This window comes from Ovis aries, chromosome 6 (assembly GCF_016772045.2).
Source record: "Ovis aries strain OAR_USU_Benz2616 breed Rambouillet chromosome 6, ARS-UI_Ramb_v3.0, whole genome shotgun sequence".
Classification (NCBI taxonomy): domain Eukaryota; kingdom Metazoa; phylum Chordata; class Mammalia; order Artiodactyla; family Bovidae; genus Ovis; species Ovis aries.
The window spans coordinates 78,179,232-78,200,449 of record NC_056059.1 but is presented as its reverse complement, the minus strand read 5'-3'; the positions used below and the strand labels follow the sequence as shown (position 1 = coordinate 78,200,449).

The 21,218-nt window shown below is 33.7% G+C and overlaps 1 protein-coding gene across 24 annotated transcripts in view; it reads right to left on the bottom strand.

The window, feature by feature from the left end:
- ADGRL3 (adhesion G protein-coupled receptor L3) overlaps positions 1-21,218 on the bottom strand; it is a 941,652-nt gene that overhangs the window by 156,694 nt on the left and 763,740 nt on the right. For 12 of the 24 annotated variants that reach the window (XM_060417626.1, XM_060417628.1, XM_042251456.2 and 9 more), the window contains 2 exons: positions 17,110-17,295; positions 14,112-14,150 (listed from right to left, as the gene is read on the bottom strand). In XM_060417626.1, the coding sequence (XP_060273609.1) occupies positions 14,112-14,150; positions 17,110-17,295 (225 nt within the window). The remainder of the gene's footprint in view (positions 1-14,111; positions 14,151-17,109; positions 17,296-21,218) is intronic. The other 12 variants (XM_060417634.1, XM_060417623.1, XM_060417635.1 and 9 more) reach the window with 1 other exon arrangement.

Sequence of the window (21,218 nt, the reverse complement as noted above, 5' to 3'; positions counted from 1 at the left end):
CTGCTCCAATTTCTTGCTTTCTGACTCTCTCTCTCTATATATAGATGTATATATATATATATATATGTATATATATATATATAATATATAACTTACATTGATTTATAATTAAAATTTAAAAAAGACTTCAACTCTTCATTTTTGACTTTGTAATAAGTTTGTCATTTGAGAATAAAATAAAATAGAGCAAAAGTTTAACATCACTCCTGAATAGGTCACATTGTACTCCAATCTACCTTTAGACATTGATTCAAATCAAAATTTTAAAGGTCAAATGTTAGAAGTCTTCAAAACAGTTTTAAACTTAAAGTTTTTTTATTAGAAGTCAAGCTGAGTGACTGATATTTACACATCTGATCAATAAACTTAAGATTCTTTTAATAATCACTGTTATTTAATATTACTAAGCATATAAAAACCACTAATCTCTGAACTCCCTTTTATATTACAGAGAAGTGTTGGCATTTTCAAGTCTTAATAAAAATGATTGTATAACACAACTGACCGGAATATAGCAATAAGAACCTTTAATAGTAGAACAAGATAAAACAGAAATTTTACAAAATAAGACTCTGCCTCTTCAAGAAACTCCTTGTTATTTAAAAATGTATTTAACAATCTGTAACTGACTGTATTATTTTTAAGTCTTATATAAAATTAAATGATTGCTGCTGCTGCTAAGTCACTTTAGTCGTGTCCGACTCTGTGTGACCCCATAGACAGCAGCCCACCAGGCTCTCCCATCCCTGGGATTCTCTAGGCAAGAACACTGGAGTGGGTTGCCATTTCCTTCTCCAATGCATGAATGTGAAAAGTCAAAGTGAAGTCGCTCAGTCGTGTCTGACCTTCATGACCCCATGGATTGCAGCCCACCAGGCTCCTCCAACCATGGAATTTTCCAGGCAAGAGTACTGGAGTGGGGTGCCATTGCCTTCTCTGAATGAAATGACTGAATGCTGTCACATCTATGTTGTGTAATAGAAATTGTGCTAAGTCCCTTCAGTCAGTCATGTCCAACTCTTTGTAACCCTATGGATGTAGCCTGCTAGGCTTCTCTGCCCATGGAGATTCTCCAGGAAAGAATACTGGAGTGGGTTGCCACTAACTTTTTGCTTACTCAACATTCATTCAACAAATATTAATTAAGTCCCTTTAACTGAGATACTGCAAAGAGAGATAGTTATTCTTCCTTCCTTCAAAGTGATAACAATATAGTGAAGCCGAGGAATTAAACAAGTAAAATACAGCATGACAAGCATTATAATAGTGGAAACACGAAGTACAAGCTTTGTATTAGAACAGCTCCATGAGAATTTCAAGCTTAAATACAACATTAACCAAACAGACAAGGAGTAAATCAGGCCTTCCTACCAATCATCTATCTATCTATCACGTAAAATAAAAGGAAAATATACATTATGGGGGACTCAGAGTTAGGGGTAGAGTTGGGGACAGGGTGGCTTTTGATTTTACTTAGGATGTAAGTAAAACGTAATGATTTAAAAAAAGACAAAGTTGCTGAGAGAGTTATCCATGTAGATATTTGCAGGAGGTATTCCCAAAGGGTGACCAAACAGAATGCAATTCAACAAGTGGAGATATGCTTTGCGTATTTCAAAATCTTAAAGAGGCCCATGTTTGGAGCTTTATTTAGAAAACAGGAAGTGGCGGGGGTGAACTAAATCAACTGAGTAGGTGAACAGTGCACATAAAACTAGTTTTCAGGTGAAGATTGGAAATTCAGTTATGAATTTGATGTCTATTTTAAGAAAAGTAAAGACTTGAAAAGTTACCTTCAAGCTAATTTTGGAGTTCACAAAAGAGGTCTGTGCTGTAGATAACATCTATGAGTCTAAGGCACATAGGTGCCATTTAAATCAACTAGATCACATAGGACTGTCAGAACAAAGAGCAAACAAGAGCCAACTGAGCTAAGAGGCACCCAAACCCATGGATTTAGAAGAAAAGGAGTGGAGAAAGGAGACTGCAAAGAAGCATCAAGAGGAAGCAAATCAAGAGAATGAGTTTTCTTCAGGATAGAGTATTAAGGAAGACAAAGAAATCAACTGTGTCTTCTGACTGGTTAAGTACAGTTAATTGACATTTGACTACTGAGTTCATCAGCATGAAATCATTAATGACCTCAACTAGTACAACTGCAGTAAGGTAGCAAGGGCAGAGTCTGATGAGATGAAATTAAGAGACAGTATAAGGAGAGGGGCTGGTGACAGTGATGTAGAGAAGTGTTTTGAGAATTTCTACTGCAGTGGAAATGTTGTTTCTGTTGTTCAGTAGCTAAGAAGTTTCCAACTCTTTGCGAACCCATGGACTTCCCTGCCCTTCACTATCTCTCAGAGCTTGCTCAAACTCATGTCCATTGAGTCAGTGATGTCATGCAACCATCTCATCCTCTGTTGCTCTGATCTCCTCCTGCCCTCAGTCTTTCCCAGCATCAGAGTCTTTTCCAATGAGTCAGCTCCCCTAATCAGGTGGCCAGAGTATTGGAGCTACAGCTTCAGCATCAGCCCTTCTGATGAATATTCAGGGTTGATTTCCTTGAGGATGTATTGGTTTTATCCCCTTGCTGTCCAAGAGACTGTCAAGAGTATTCTCTGCCAGTGCAGAAGATGTAAGAGACATCAGTTTGATTACTGAGTCAGGAAGATCCCCTGTAGGAGGAAATGGCAACCCATTTCAGAATTCTTGCCTGGAGAACGCCATGGATAGAGGAGCCTGGAAGGCTACAGTCCAGAGAGTCACAGAGTCAGACATGATTGAAGCGAGTAGCATGCACACACTAGGTTTGTCATAGCTTTGCTTCCAAGCAGCAAGCATCTTCTAATGTCATGCCTGCAGTCACCATCTTCAGTGATTCTAGAACCCAAGAGAATAAAATCTTTCACTGTTTCCACTTGTTCCCCTTCTATTTGCCATGAAGTGGCGTGATGGGACTGGATATCAAGATCTTAGTTTTTTTGAATGTTTAATTTAAGCTAGTTTTTCACTCTCCTCTTTTACCACATGAAGAGACTCTTTAGCTCCTCTTAGCTTTAGGTCATTAGAGTGGTATTATCCTCCTATCTAAGGTTGTTGCTATTTCTCCTAGCAATCTTGATTCCAGCTTGTGCTTCATTCAACCTGGCATTTATGTATTCTGGATATGTTAAATGAGCAGGGTGACAATATGCAGCTTTGATGTATTCTTTTTTTAAACTCTGAACTAGTCTGTTGTTCCATGTCCAGTTCTAACTCTTGCTTCTTGACCTGCATACAGGTTTCTCAAGAGGCAGGAAAGGTGGTCTGGTATTCCCATCTCTTTTGAAAATTTTCCAGTTTGTTGTGATCCACATAATCAAAGGCTTTGAGTGTAGTCAATGCAACAGAAGTAGATATCTTTCTGGAATCCACTTGCTTTATCCACGAACCAAGAATGTTCAAAACTTCTGTATCATTGCATTCATTTTCCAGTCCTGTGGCCACTGCTGACTTTTCTAAATTTGCTGACATACTGAGTGCAGCACTTTCACAGATCATCTTTTAGGAATTGAAATAGCTCAGCTGGAATTTCATCACCTCCACTAGCTTTTTTTCATAGTAATGCTTCATAAGGCACACTTGACATCACACTCCAGGGTGTCTGACTCTAGGTGAGTAACCACACCATGTGGTTATCCAGGTCATTAAGGAATTTTTTTTTGTATAGTTCTATGTATTCTTGTCACCTGTTCTTAATCTCTTCAACTTCTGTTATGTCCTTACTATTTCTGTCCTTTATTGTGCCTGTCTTTGCATGAAATGTTTCCTTGGTATCTTCAATTTTCTTTAAAAGACCTCTTGTCTTTCCTATTCTTTGCTTGCCTCTGCCTTCTTTGCACTGTTCAATTAAAAAGGCTTTCATATCTGTCCTTGCTATTCTCTGGAACTCTTCATTCAGTTGGTTATATCTTTTCCTCTTTCCTTTGGTTTTGCTTCTCTTTTCTCAGCTTCTCTTCTTTTCTCAGCTCAAACAACCAATTTGTCTTCCTCCATTTAATTTTCTTTGGGATGATTTTGGTTACTGCCTTTGTATAATGTGATAAAGCTCTGCCCATAGTTCTTCAGGCATTCTCTACCAGATCTAGCCCCTTGAATCTATTAGTCACCTCATCTATATAATCATAAGGGATTTGATTAAGGACACACCTGAATGGCCTAGTGGTTTTCCCTATGTTCTTCAATTTAAGACTGAATTTTGCAATAAGGAGCTCATGATCTGAGCCAGTCAGCTCCAGGTCTTATTTTTGCTAATTGTATAGAACCTCTCCTCCTTCAGCTGCAAAGAATATAATTAACCTGATTTGGGTATTGACCATCTGATGACATCCATGTGTAAAGTTGTCTCTTGTGTTGTTGGAAGAGGAAGTTTGCTATGACCAGTGTGTTCTCTTGAAAAAACTCTGTTAGCCTTTACCCTGCTTCATTTTGTACTCCAAGGCCAAACTTACCTGTCACCCAGGTATCTCTTGACTTCCTACTTTTACATTCCAATCCCCTATGATGAAAAGTACATTTTTGTTTGATGTTAGTTCTAGAAGGTCTTGTATATCTTCATAGAACTGCTCAACTTCAGTTTCTTTAGTGTTAGTTGTTGGGGCATAGACATGGATTGCTGTGATGTTAAATGGTTTGCCTTAGAAACGGAGAGAGGCCATTCCGTCATTTTTCAGATTACACCCAAGTACTGCATTTCAGACTCTTTTGTTGACTATGAGAGCTACTCCAATTCTTCTAAGGGATTCTTGTAGCATTTTATTCAACTGGTTTCCTACTGATAAACTTGTTTTATTGGTATAAACTGTTACACAAGACTGCCTTTCATCATCAGTATATGTTTATTCTTTCCGTGGCGGAATGCTACCACATAACGTGAGTTTGCCACAGCTACTCTCAACATCTTAGTCACAGGCAAGGAGAACAAACACGTTTGTATGACAAGATTTATAAAGACACATTATAAAAATATGGATGTGAGCAAAACTAGTCTTCCCTGGTAAGATATTTAAGAGGTTGATACAGTAATTGTTTTGAGGAAGGAGATATGAATTACTGGGGAGAGAGGCAGGGCTGCTTACACCATTCTACTCCGAGGGGACACCACTGCAATAGGCCACAATGTCAGTGGCATGCACTGGAGTTAGCAGTGCAGTGGCCTGAGTGGGAAGGAGACATATCTATTATTCTACTTTCTGAATTTTCTAACATATACCTATATTAGCCATTCAGAAAAGTACTTATAAAGAAAGAAATGCCATCTGGAAATAATTTGAAATAAACTTTTTTTTTCCTTTAAACAAAAATGATTGCCTTCAGACTATAACAATCAAATGGACATTTTAATCTCTACTTAGGATTTAAAAGTAACCATTGGTATTGTATCATCATAACTCTGGCAGATATCACATCAAAACTGGATGAATATATCAATATGTACCATCAAATATGAAAAAAGTATTTTTTATTTCATCTAAGAACACTATTTCCCAATAATTCCCTTGTTTTAGACACAGAATCATTGGACACTATGCCCAGCTGCAAAACTGTATCTATCAAAGAAGAATTTCCTTATGTAAACTGAACAGCCAAGGGATACAGTTAGGAGTAGGGGAAATGATTAAATGTAACTGGGTGAGATTTTTGGAAAGTTGTAACAGAAATGAATAGTTTACTGTCCTTCTCTGTGTATAGAAATTAGCATGAAGTGATGATTAGATGCTAAGTAAGCATCTTGTCATTTTGAAGATAAGCCCAGGTGCTAAAGACAATATAGCAGAAAAACAGATGAAGCCTTGGTCTCTAAAATGGAGTGTTCATACTAATCTTGAACTGCTTCAACTACATTTCCTTTTTATTTATGAAAATAAAGTCCCAGTTTAAGTTACCATAGTTAAGTTTCTGTGACTACTGACTGTACAAAATTCATACATGAGATAAGTGAAAATATAAAAATTATAATTCTGTTGGGAGTAGTATTAAAAAATCATTTGTTTGGTTCCAAGTCATTAGGCAATTATTTTACTGCAAATGACACCTTAAAGCTTCCATTTCTTTTCTAACCTGCACCAGAAATGCTAATGATAGGTTCAGAAAGTAGGATTTTAAATCTCTAATGCTATTTCAAGTGTATTTTTGGTTTTCTCATTAGGTATATGATCATAAGGCTTTAAAGACACATAGTAAGGTAAATTGATGTGTAATCTCTTATGTTTGCATAGAAATAATATATATTTATGTTATATGTATTTAAAACTTCTCTGAAGGTAAACTCATGTTCAGAAAGCAATGATGCACCAGAATGGACTTTAAATGAACAATTTTACAATTAAATAATGATCCAGGCTTTAATCAAGAAGTTATAAGAAAAGAGAGAATAAAATTTGGTGAAAAAAATGTGAGAAAATACTTTTGTTTTAGGTGAAAGCATTTTATATAGAAATAAAAGGCCTTTTACTCCCACCCTTATTAGAATTACTTCCTGAAGCATTTATGAACCATATATATGTGTATTCTATATAAATATTTATATATATTCTATATATGTATATATTTATATATATTCTATATATATATTCCATACATATAAACCATATATATATATATTCTAGCTATATATATACATGAAAACAGGAACATTTTGTTGATTTATAGGAAATGTGCAAAATGGAAGAGTTGGAAGCATTTATGAACCATATATATATATTCTATATGTGTAGTCTATATAAATATTTATATATATTCTATATATGTATATATTTATATATATTCTATATATATATATTCCATATATATAAACCATATATATATATATTCTAGCTATATATATATATATGAAAACAGGAACATTTTGTTGATTTATAGGAAATGTGCAAAATGGAAGAGTTGGAAATAACTTTGTAAAGCAGCCATCTCTGCCTGATCTGACACACTAGCCATGGGGATTTTGAGAGATTCCCAAAATGATGTTCTTTGCACGTCAAAGCAGAAAGTCCATCATCAACATCTGTCTCTATCCTTTGGAGGTTTTCACATCATTAGATTTATGAACTGACCTATCCAAGATCTTAAATAATAGTCTGTATAATTTACACTGCTTATATTACATATGGTTTTACTATCTTTTGATTCAGCAATTGCTTTACAACAGTATTTAATGACTACAATGTATAAAAAAGAATTCTTATATCTTCTTTATCTAAAGAAAACTACTTTTACATGGAAGTCACTTTCTTTGATCTCAGTGTCTTTTAGCAATAGGTTCAGGGCACCAGAAACATGCAGGGTGCAGATTTATATTTTCTCTCTTACACAAATCAAGTGCAGATTTATCAAGCTGTGAAATATATTAAGTTCATAGTGTTTTAACAAAGGGTTACCAAACCTCAAGAACCTGGTGCGATTCAAACTACTTTCAGATGTCCTTTTAATTATATTAAATGAAAGTTTGAGTTGGCTTTGATGCTTATGGGCAAACATCGAAATCTCTTGAAAGAGCTGCTAAAAGTACTCCCCGTTGCTGTAGTTAATATACTACATTGTATGCACACCACTAGGCAATTTATTCTAGCCACTTTAACAAGGATATCCAGCCTGACAGGCCACAAAGAATAGTATCACAAGTCAAGCAAAGCACAAATCATTAGAAGACTCAAAAACTTGTTTGACATGCACCACAGAGCTCTTTGTCACACAGCCAATTAAGTGACCAAACAAGGAACTTGAAAATACTCATTAATTTTTTCCTAGCAGTATAAATGGAGGTTAGAATCTTTTCTTGTCTCATCCACCAAAGGCACACAAGTAAAACTGGCATAATTCAATTTTCACTCTGTCAAAGGTGCAAGTAGCAACTTTGGTTCACAGAAAGTATGTATTAAAGACCAAAAAAAAAAGAGAAAGCAATAGGTAGAAATGTTTATGTATCCAGGCTTTAGAATCTTTTAAAATTCATCAAATGTTGACATTACTTTTATCACTGAAAAGCTGTATTTGTGTTTCTGAGCAGTTTCAGCAGCACCTGACATCCTTTTCTTTTGTGTGAGATAAGAACTTGAGTTGACTCCTGGATGCCATTCTCTTCAGGCCCTCCTCCTTCTTAAGGCGTTCTTTAGTCTCTGCTGCTGGTTACTCTTCCTCTCCCGGATGTCATCATATGACAGTGTCCCGGGTCTCAGCTCTAGATTCTCTCCTCTCTATACTCATTTCCTTGATAAACTCATCTAGGAAATGAAACGTTGACTGAAAATGGCACTCTAAGTGAAACATTGTTTTTGCTTTTGTTGTTTTCCAGTGGCTCAGTCATGTCCAACTCTTTGTGTTCCCAAGGACTGCAGCATGCCAGGCTTCCCTGTCCTTCACTATCTCCTGGAGCTTGCTTAAACTCATGTTCGTTGAATCAGAGAGGCCATCACATCCCATTTACTGTCATGCCCTTTTCCTCCTGGCTTCAATCTTTCCCAGAATCAAGGTCTTTTCTAATGAGTTGGCCCTTCGCCTCAAGTGGCTGAAGTACTGGAGCTTAAGTTTCAGCATCAGTCTTCTAATGAACATTCAGGATTGATTTCCTTTAGGGTTGACTGGTTTTTGAAACATTACTAAATGATTACTTCTAGCCTGACCGTTCAGCTAAATTTTAAGCTCATATACCTAAACTGCAAATTTACCATCAATATTGCATCTGATAAGAAACTTAACATACTTCTCAGTGAAGTTCTTTTTATGTTCCTCTCAAATTGGTCACAGATAGACCATTTCAGTAAAGGGCAAATTCATTCTCCCAGTTGCTCAGGCAAAACACTGTGGGTCACTCCATCATCTCTCTTTTCCAGACACTTCACCTTACAATCCCTTCAATTCAGTTCAGGTGCTCAGTCATGTCCAACTCTTTGTGACTCCATGAACCACAGCACACAGCCCTCCCTGTCCATCACCAACTCCTAGAGTCCACCCAAACCCATGTCCATTGAGTCAGTGACGCCATCCAACCATCTCATCCTCTTTTGTCCCCTTCTCCTCCTGCCCTTAATCTTTCCCAGAAACAGGGTCTTTTCCAATAAGTCAGCTCTTCGCATCAGGTGGCCAGAGTATTGGAGTTTCAGTTTCAACATCAGTCCTTCCAGTGAACACTCAGGACTGATCTCCTTTAGGATGGAATGGTTGGATCTCCTTGCAGTCCAAGGGACTCTCAAGAGTCTTCTCCAACACCACAGTTCAAAAGCATCAATTCTTTGGCATTCAGCTTTCTTTATAGTCCAACTCTCACATCCATACATGACCACTGGAAAAAACATAGCCTTGACTAGACGGACCTTTGTTGACAAAGTAATATCTCTGCTTTTTAATATGCTGTCTAGGTTGGTCATAACTTTCCTTCCAAGGAGTAAGCGTCTTTTAATTTCATGGCTGCAATCACCATCTGCAGTGATTTTGGAGCCCTCAAAAATAAAGTGAGCCACTGTTTCCACTGTTTCCCTATCTATTTGCCATGAAGTGATGGGACCAGATGCCATGATCTTCGTTTTCTGAATGTTGAGCTTTAAGCCAACTTTTTCACTCTCCTCTTTCACTTTCATCAAGAGGCTCTTTAGTTCTTCTTCACTTTCTACCATAAGGGTGGTGTCATCTGCATATCTGAGGTTATTGATATTTCTCCTGGCAATCTTGATTCCAGCTCGCACTTCATCCAGCCCAGTGTTTCTCATGATGTAATCTGCATATAAGTTAAATAAGCAGGGTGACAATATACAGCCTTGACATACTCCTTTTCCTATTTGGAACCAGTCTTGTTCCATGTCCAGTTCTAACTGTTGCTTCCTGACCTGTATACAGGCTTCTCAAGAGGCAGGTCAGGTGGTCTGGCATTCCCATCTCTTTCAGAATTTTCCATATTTATTGTGATCCACACAGTAAATCCTATTTGTTCCGCTTTGAAAAAAAAAATCTTGAACCAGAAAAATTATTTGAGCATCCCATACTCATATCCTATTTTAAGTAGTTGTTATTGCCCAAATGGTTACCCTGTTTCAGCCCTTACTTTCCCTGCTATCATCTATTTTCTAATTTTAAAATGTATCAGACCATGTCATCCCTCTGCTCAGAAACCTGGAGTGGTTTCTTATCTGTCTATGAATAAAAGCTGAAGTCCTTACAAAGGTCTATCAGATCTGGGCCCTTGATGTCCTGTCATCCTTTTCTCTTTCACTTCATTCCAGTTGCATTGGCTTCCTAGACAACACAGGCATATTTCTACCTCAGAAACTTTCTGTTTTCTTTGCTAGAATGCATTTTCCTACATATCGTCACAGTTCACCCCTTCAGAGTTTTTCTCAAATGTCACCTCACCTCAGTGATGCATTTCTTGCTCTGTTTTTCTCCATAACATTTATCATCATCTCACATACCATATATGTACTGTTTATATTCTGCTACTAGATATTTCACCCTATGAGTGTGAACAGGCATTTTGACCTGTTGTGGGCCCTGCTGTTTTCCCAGTACTGAGAAGATTATTGTGCACATGTGCTCAACTAGTAATTCTTGAATGTTTTTGTTAACTACTGTGTGAGTTTTTTTTTTTTTTTTTAACAGTTGAAGCTGAGATTGCTTTTACAGTGATGATACCTAGGATACAGATTTTTAGTGAATAATGAAGGTGAAACAAACAAAATAAATAAATGAGTAAATTTTAAGTCCAAATAAAATAAAATAAGTAAAATCTAATAAAAAGAGAGCTTATTTCAAATACTTTGTAAGACTTAAGACATAGACTATCTACCTTTTAAAAAAATGAAAAATGGAAGGAAGGATGGGAAGAAGAGAAGAAACCAGATTTGTGTCTTAAAAAAAAAAAAAATTGTAGCTATTTACTAATTGTTAAATCAGTTCTTGGCCTAACTATGCAAGTAATAGTGGTTTCCAAAGAATGACTCAAAAGATTCACATCAATAATGATGCATGTGTGCCCAGTCATTCAGTTGTGTCCAGCTCTTTGCAACCCCATGGACTGTAGCCTGGAAGGCTCCTCTCTCCATGGGATTTTCCAAGCAAGAATACTGGAGTAGGTTGCCATTTTCTCCTCCAGGGGATCTTTATGACCCAGGTATTGAACCCCCATCTCCCACATCTCCTACATTGGCAGGCAGACTCTATTACCATCAAGCAAGATTGACTATGAGCCTCCAGGGAGTCCACACCACCTATGGGATTTGGAGGACAAAGGAAACTGCCAGTAAAAATCAAAACATATTTCTTAACTAGGAAAATTTTAAAGCATTTAAAATGGAAAAAAATGAATGTCAGTAAATTTTAATAGTTCCTTCAAAAGAATATGAAATAAAAATTTATGCAAAATGCTTTTCACAGTGATGATCACAATGCCTAATAAATGATTTATTCTTCATAATACATCACTGTTATTCTTAAGCATGGTGTTGAAGAAGCACTGGATGCACCAGGATAGAAGCATTAGTGCCATCAGTGTCAGCTGTGTGACCTAGTTCCAGTCATTGGATCTCCAGATTTCAATTCACTCATCTTCACCTCTATGGGCCCTCCTGGTAATAATATATATGGTAACTACTTAATATGCATATGGAACACAAGCCTTACTTGTCTTCTCTGGAATAAAACTTAAAACCCTCTTCTAAATGAATATATGCATTGTGTCTGGGATATGGTAGTGATATTTTAATTTGACATATGTGAATACCTATATTTTAATAGTCAATAAAACTTTTAGGGTAATCTAAAATTGCAACTGAATAATGAAAAATAAAATATATTGGACCTAGTTTTTTTATTTTCATTAAAATTCTTGATATAAAAGCATAATAAGTTTTAGGTGATTCATATATTATTTTAAAAAATAAAAGCAACTGACTTTTAATTGCTCACTTATAGATCAGTTATCATAGCTGACTATTGACAGTCCAGATTTCACTGTTACTGTGTGTGTGTGTGAAATAAAAAGTGGGAAGCAAGAAGTAATGAATGGATCTAGATAATTCATAAAATAGACACTGTACTTCTAAATAATTAAATGCTAAATGTATTTAGATGGTCAAAATCATATCTAGAAGAATATGTGCCCATGGAAAGGAAAAAAAAAATTAAGTATCTTTTAATAAATTTTTTTTTCAAATTTAGTGCAAAAAACCTTTCTAGCATATTTCATTCCTATTTCATAGGTAGCTTAGAATGTGCTCTGAACATAGAAATAATAGAGAACATACCTTTAAAAGCCAAATAGACTAAAGATTTAGGTATTATTCAGTCTAGAATTTCACAGAATAATGATCTATACAAAAGGAATAGAAATAATGTCATGTATTAGCAAGCAGAGCATTTCCACTTCACCAATATTCTGTTTGTATTTGGTCTTATCAGATGTTTGGTCAATAGCTGAAACATTTATTCATAGCCAGTCAATTATAACAACAGGAAATCAGCCATTGAATAAACTGTGCTATTAATTTTCCATCAGAGATTCTTATTTGAATGACCATGCATTTCATAGATTTAAATATTGAAAGGCTAAGTCTAATTATTTCCAAGGCCCCATTAAAGAATAAATAGATTGTAATCAAAAATAATCCTAATATTGCTCAAAAATGATCCTCAGCTTTCAATTCTGAAGAGTACTACATTTTTTCTATCTACTGTACACACTAAGCACTCTATATACATAAACCTCCCAAAGTAATTTCTTTTCCAAAATATTAGAAAAACCTGAACAGTTTCTTATATACAACGGTTCATTATTTTGTAAGAAAAAATACAAATTAAAAGGTTTTCTTCCTAACCTCTGTTATGCAGATTTTTTCCCCCCTTTTAAATGACTGTCTCACACAATGCCCTTATTGTGAATAAATGGATACAGTTTAATTTCTGGACTACCAATCTGAGAAATAGTAACTTGGGTCTTGAGGACATCCTTCTTTACAAATGTAGTTGACCTTCCCTTTTAAACATGCTGATATATCCACATAGGGAATAAAATTTACAGCTACACAGTTTCATATTTTTCTTCCTTCTGATAAAGTTAACTTGTATATTGGAACCCACAGAATGGAAGCTGCCTCAGTAGCTGGGCCCATATCTCAAATCTAAACCTGCATTTATGGGAAATGACTGTCAAGGAGCCAATCACAACCCTCTAACCCAGCTCACTTTACCCTAGAAAACTGGATCTGCTAGCTTTATAAGGAAATCCCTAATTTCCTTTGCTTTGTTTTGAGTTGTCTCCATAAAACTAACTCTTGCCCAATATCCCTCAGGAAGTGTGTGCTACTGACGGTGAGGCACTGACTCTGGCAACCCATGGATTGATTTACCTTGAATCAAGCAGAGTGAAGTCATTACTAAATTATTTTGTCATTTGACCTTGCCTCCCTTCCTTTGTTCTTTCCTTCACCTCTCTCCTCTCTTCTCTCTCCTATCTTCTGACATCCACGCCCTTCTTTTCCTTCTAAAAATAACTGTGAAGTTTGCTTCAGGGATTCCTTTCCACAAGAACTCATAAACATAGAAACTTTTTTTTAAGAAATCCTGCTTAGAAACAAATTACAACATGTTAACTGAAACATTCACTTTGGAATTCATGTGCTTATAATGAGTGAAAGAATAAAATCATTACAGCATGTCTTGATCAATTTGGTACAGAAGTATAACATTCCAAGTATCCTGGAACTGTTGTCTCATTTGATTGTCATTTCTGGATGACTTGTTACTCAAATATTAACTAGATCAATATATGAATGAAATGTTTTCATAGCCCCCTCTGAAGAAATTGGAGATTTATATATTATATCCAACTCACCTTTCAATGATGATCAAAATTCTCACACCAAAGTTGCATCTCTTTGCTAGTCTATGGTCTTCTTGTATGAAAGAGCACTGTCACTGTCAAATTTCTTTTTAGCACATGCCCTTTCATATAGCTTTCCATTCCCACCCTCTATGCCCTCCCTGAAATTCTTCAAGTTCAATACGTTATCATCTTTCTGTCAGATTCCCATACATGCTATTTCCAACAGAGATAATTTAACAACTTAACACATTTATAAAAACGCAGAAAGTACCTGGACATAGGCTCTGCAAGAGCGCTCTCTTTTCTGAAGCTGAATCCATTAAGACAGCAGATTAAACACAGAATAGAAAAAACAAATTAGTGACAGAAGAAAACAAGAAAAATAAAAGAACACATCTACACAAACACCTTATTTTGTTGTGCACTACTTCTTAGAAGAGAATGACAGCTAAGCAGCAGCAAAATGTCAGCATTGGCTTGAAAAATAGTAACCAATACTTTTCCAGAACCCAAGTGATAACTGGATGGTATAAAGCTGTTAATGATGGAAAGAAATTTTAGAATAAATTTAGTAGAAGTTAGTAAAAATCAATATACTTTATTTTTTTGACATGATTCATTTCATATGAGGTTAGTTATTAACTTGTGGGCCACAGATGAAGACGTGTGAAGTAAGTAAATTATGTCAAGAATTTGAAACCCATTTTTTAAAGATAGTAAATTGTCTGTGGTTTAAAGATAATTTAGATAGTTAATATGTACCACAAACCATTTGTTCATACATATAAAAAGTTCTATTTATTGATAAAATAGAAATGCATATTCATTTGACTCATTGATTCTAAGAGACAAATACCAAGAGATAAGTAATTTCTGATTAAAAGAATGTGATTAATCTTCTGATTTATCTCTGTTTTTATTTCTTGAAGAATTTCTTTTAATGGTTTTGACCAAAAGATTTTACATATTTTAGAAACTTTTGTGGAGTAACAAGACTTGTTTATTTGTTTACATACAGAATGATGTTTTTCTGGGAAAAAGATTAACAGCAACTCATATTCAGTACCAAATATTTTTTTCCTGGTGATAAAATGAATAATTAATACATATATTTGTTCGGTTTAAATAAATGACTGCAAATTTTATAAATTAGATTATAGTTTTCCTCCTCTTCTAGTATTTTTTTCCTTCAGTAGCCTTGATTGTTGAAGGAGAAAACTACCCATTTTTAAGAAGCAGTTACTCTGATACCTTTAGTGTGGCTAATACTCTCCCAACTTTAATTCATACATTCTTCAATAAGCATAGAGTAGTTACTCCTCTAAAGAATTAAATGAGTAATGAGTACAAGTAAATTGCCAGTGTTGTCACTGGATCACTGACTAGCGTCTTGGTTTAAAAGCTCTCTAAACTCTCCAGTATTTCAAAGTGGAACACAATCGATTTGTACCGAGATGACTTTGCAAATCTGTTGAGTTATAACTGCTTCAGGGAACAGTGGGAATCACAGGAAATGGTAGCAAGCCAGGAAGCATGTGAATAACCTTTGCCATTCCATCTCTTTACCCCATCATGCAAATTAACATATGACAAACCACATTATATAAACAACTGAAAAGAGCCAAATAAGAAACAAAAGAGAGCATTAAAAAGCTTCACAAATGGAAATTTGCCCATTATGTAGTTATTTGATATTCAGACTAGGCAAGCTGATTAGCTGTAGCCTGTTAGAATGTGACATTAATTGCCAGCTTTACCTGATATTGCCAGACATCAACATCATTTTTAAATAAAGATACAAAATATTCTATAACAAATAGTGTTATGGATATGTAGCATTAATAGAAATTACTACTTCTAGTACATTATAATAACAATAGCTGGCAGCGATATTCATTAACAGCATCCAGTAAGCCTTGGTAAAATCACAGCATGCCCAGATTACATAGACAGCTGTGGATTGTATTCTGTCAGGGGCTGGGCTGAGATTATATCATGGATGTGAGTGACAAAAATAACTCCTTTTCACTTAGCATGAAAATAACCAAAAAAAACACCCTTAGTAATAAATTCTATCTAACTGATAAAACTGAATCTATTTTTTGAGGATGAAGTTGCAGAAAAAACTGCTAGATAAAATATCTAGCTTTTTTTTTTCTTTAATGTCAAACAATCATCATTTTAAAAATGTCTTCCATCTCTTGAGACTCTTAGTCAAATAAGACAGAAAAGAAATAAACATAACAAAGATCATTCTGTAAAGTTATTTTTTCATTCTAAAGGGGAATATTCATTCAGTGAATTCCACAGGATATTAGTCTGTTGCTGCCAAATTCTTGCTGTTTGAAGTATCCCTGATATTAAGATTATCCCTGATATTTAAGGCCTTAAAATCCAGTTTCAATAACTGATCATCTTTATTACAAAAATGCCATTAAGAGAATATATGTTATCTAATGGCAGCAATTCTATTATCTTTTCACAACATGAAATTTTGTTACATAAATGATACTCCTTATAAATATATATAAAACATATTTTATACACTTAAATACAATGCTTATATCTGTATGTTATATACAAAATTTTTACATATGTGTATATAATGTATATAAACATACATTGTAGATTTATAGCTATAAATTAAAACACATAAAATTCCTTAAAATTTAAAAATATTTTTATTACTTATAATTCAAAGTTGTTGAAACACATTAAAACCTACTAAGTTATAATGGTAGTGATGCAAAATAAGTTACTTAAAAATCAAAAGGAAAATTAAAACAAATGCTTTGTCTAATGAGCTTTTAAATGTGATATGAATTAGGTTAAATTATTTTTTTAATCTATAATATAATGAACTGATAATGTATTATGTATATCTTTTCTCACTGTTATTTTCTAAATTTCTCTTTATTGATTAGATACTTGTTTTACTGTTAATCATATTAATAAAGGCTTGAAAGGGGGGAAAAAAAAGAAATAAAAGAAGTGGCATTTATCTATATTAACCATGTCAGAATTTAGCATCCAGAACAGGATTCTACAGAAAATGAATTATAATTCAAAATATATTTAAAGAGATTATGATTTATTGTTCCTTAGATTGAAAGTCAAATAAGGGCATTATAATGAGACAGTGAAGTGAATTGAATATAGCTAGCAATTTTCTTTAGAATGATCTAATTTTATGGAAAGAGAGAAATTAATCAGGGAAGTCTCACTGATTTTACTACAACTTTAAAGATGCATGTAACTAAGGTCCTTACCTTGTTCAAACTTCGTGCAGCACTATCTTTTCCACCTGGAGTCAAGTTCCGGAGTTGTACATCTAGGAGGCCTACCAACTGATCCATGGCCCGGACAGAATAAGTGATATCTCCAGCATTCAAATGATTTCTTGTCTGTTCAGCCAGTTCTCTAGCAATGTTGGCAGCTGTCTCTCCAGATTTCAACTACAATTTTGAAAACAGAACAAAAAGGAAAGAGATCTTAAGTAATTTTATTGGCTTCTTTGGACAATTGTTTTTGCATATGTTATAACCATTGAGGTAAATAAGTTATTAAACTCCCTCTTTATTTGGTACACATTCCCTGAGTTTTCCTGCTAATCCATTATTTTCTTTAATAACTAACTTTAAAGTCATGCCTTTAGGAAGCTCCTCTTGAGGAATCTAACTTCTGGAAATGATTCTCAATTTACCCATCTGAGGGGTTAAGTCTAAGGTTTGCCCAGTGATCTTTCTCTATGCATTTCTAAATTGAACATTGATGAGTTTGTGTTGTGAACAAATGTGTTCTCAGAGAACAATACAAATTTTCCATTATGTCTAGTTTAACACTTAGTTCACAAGGAATACTCACTGTCTGCTAAACTCTGTGAAAACGTAATTCCAAATAAAAACTCTGCTATTTAAAATGGTCTTCATCTTCTTACTAAGAGATTTCACCTCCCATGTACTTGGTAGCAAACTGTTGCTTAGATTCTATCACTTTCCTTCTCTCAAACTACATGCTGATTTTTTAAGTATATTCTATAAGAATTGTTCAAATTGTCAACAATCCAAAGATGTTAAAAGAGATAAAACTTATATGCTACGATCACTTGAACAAATTTGACAGCTCTGGGTAATAAGAAGATAGGAATATATACTAATTTGTAAGGAAGGCCTGTAAAACTTTTTTTAAAAAAGGTAAATAAGCGTAATTTTCCAAGTTATCATGTCCTTGATCTTCTTAAAAATTAAACTAATGTACAATTATAACACATTTATGCAATTTAGATGTAGGTATGCAATGCAAAAATAATGAGGGTCTCTTCTTTTGACTCTATACATTCCCACTTTCTAGAGATTGTTAATGGTTTGGCATATATCTTTTCTAATTTTAGTCTGCCCTATTACTTATACAAAAGTGTCATTATTTAGAACATTTTCTTTTCTTCTCTTTTTCTGTTTTTAACAGTCTGATATAGAATTTAGGATCACAAACAGAAAGGGCTTCTCTTTGTAAGGCTATCTTCCTAATCAATATTCAGAAAGCTGTAAGGGGAACAGCTTTCAAAACTCAAACTGGTTACCACTATTAATGCAGGGATACTTAATATATTTGTAGCAGGACTAAATGTTAAAGAAATAAATGAATAAATTGGAGCAACTGGAATACCTAAATTGTTAACAATCACATTCTTAAGTTTATAGAAAATCCTAATTCAAATACGCAAAAATAGCTTAGTAACCAAGTGTTGGCAAAGATTTGTATAAATGCATATGACAATCATAAACTACTACTGGATGTGTATATTTGTATACTTCCTATGTAAATTATATTTAATATGTCTATTAAACTCTGAAATGTGAAGACTGTATAAGACAGAGATTTTTCTTATCACTATCAGCCGTAAGAAAATAATCCCACTGTTACGAAAGGGAATGTTCAAATATATTCATTCCAGCTTGCTTATAATAGAAAACAAAATGGATTATATCTGTGCAAAACTGGACATATATATAAAAATTATGGAATACTATACAACAGCTTTGTAATAAAGAGAACAATACTGTTAACATCAATCTTCAACATGTAATACTGACTTAAAATAAATGCAAGTATAAAAATTATAAATATATACTAATATATATAGGCATGGTATTTGTGAAATATGAATATTACTTGAGTAGCATATAAACATGCTATGAAAAATAAATATTACATGTAGATATTTGTGTGTTTATATGTATATGTGTATGTTTAAAAACATAGGACAAAATTGAAAGATGGAAATCGAAAGAAGAATCATTTTGCTCAATGCTTAAATTTTACAAGAATATATATTGTAAGAAGAATATGTTAAAGTATTATATGGTTAATTGGTACTTTTAAAAAACCTTTAAAATGAAAAAAGACAGAAATACCTGCACTAAGTTTATTGAATGTGTAAAATATCAGGGCCTGAAAAACTAAGATGCTTGTAACACCAAATGGAATATATTATAAGGTTCAAAGATAAATGTGTAACAAAGTCAATGTAGATCAAAGTAGCATTCATGACCCACTGATGGATCATGAAAGTACTTTGAAGCAGTCACAAAATGATATAAATGTGATTATAATTCATATATTTAATCATTATATACAATTTAGAGCTATTTACTGGGAATCTATTAACTCACTTAATGATTTATAAAATTCACTATTCATTAATTAAATTGGTAAAATGCTAGTATTCACAAAGTGTTCAGATTCAGCATTCCATCAATTAAGTCTGAACACCTGATACAATTGCTTAGCAATGTTACAAAACCCCTGTGCACATGAGTATCCAGATAGCTGGAGTTCTATGATATCCCAAAAGAATATTCTTTTAATCAGTGCACCATGCACAGAGTCTTGCATTTGCTATCATGTTCCATCTATGCTAGACTCATAAAAATGAACATATTTGTGAAATTACTATTGTTTTACTTTGTTAAGCACTGTGCTCTTGTGTAATTGTTTTATTACCATTGTTACTATTATCATTATTATTGTATTGTTTTCTTCTATGTCTTTATTACCACATAGTACTTTTTCTATGAGAAAATGTAAAGGCATATGCACCTCTGGAGTCTTGTGATTCAGTTAAATGAGCCCTTTTGGAAAAACGCTGGGATCTACTAGAATAAGTAATAGGCTTTAGCACATTATCTTCAAAACTAAAGATTCAAGTAATGACTTTCATTACAGCTATCAGGGAGCATTATAAAAAGAAAAATTACTTAACAAACAGAAAAAAATAATAGGTATTTTCATTCAATTTTTTTTAGTTCTGGGTAGTTGTACAAACTTTGTTTTCAACATTAATTATTATAATATTGGGATAGGACATGATAAGATAAAAAAGAAGGCTATATAATTCCCTAACATAAAAATTTAAATTTTTTTTTAAATACAGTAATGAAAAAGCTGAAAATATAGATGACAAGTCAAAATATAACTGTTTTCAACATAAAAGATAATGATGTTGCCAATGTATGTGTCAATGACAGATAGTGTGTTGTTGCAAATGCTGAATCAAATACAAAAATCATCAGTAATTTATCTTGAAAGTAGTTATGTTTTTGCATTCAAGAAGTGTTTATGAATTTATGAAGAATAAATCAAATTAATTCCACAAAAGAAGTCTGGAACTCAAAGTTCACTAACAAGAAAGCTGCAACAGAAAAAAAAAAATGTACAGATAAGTTATAAAAAAAGTTTAAAATAAAAATGTGAAAACCATATTTAAAGTAAAATAAAAATGGATATAACTAGTTATTTATTATGATCCCTGCTTCCTCTTAAAATTGAAGAAACTGTAGTAGTAATATTTTAAAAGTTTTAAATATTAAAAATTAAAAAACGATTTCATTCACTTAACAATCATTTGGACACTTATTTCCTAAAGAAATAAAGTCAAACGTTACATGTAGTTTTGCTCACATTCAGGAACCTCACATTCTACTGCTTGGTATGCGGGGTACATAAAAGCAGATGGTATTAATTCAAAAATGCAATTATAAGGTAATTTCTGTGAGGTTTTATGGGAATATAGTACAGGGGTAATAAAGACCTGGAAACTAGGTAAGAAAGCAACAGAAAATATCAAATAAGTTGAAAGTTAACAGACAAGTTGAGAGTGACCCAGTAAGATAAAATTCTGATGGGGACTGTGGAGAGAGCCAAGAGGATGCTATATAAGTAAGTGAACTCTAGAATAACCATGTTTTGGGAAGACAGGGTACTAAAAGTGGACAATAAATTTAAAAAATATTTTATACCTTCAGAATTCAATCTGCTACCAACATAGAAATTCTGTATATGTATACATGTACATATGTATATATAGTCATACATATAT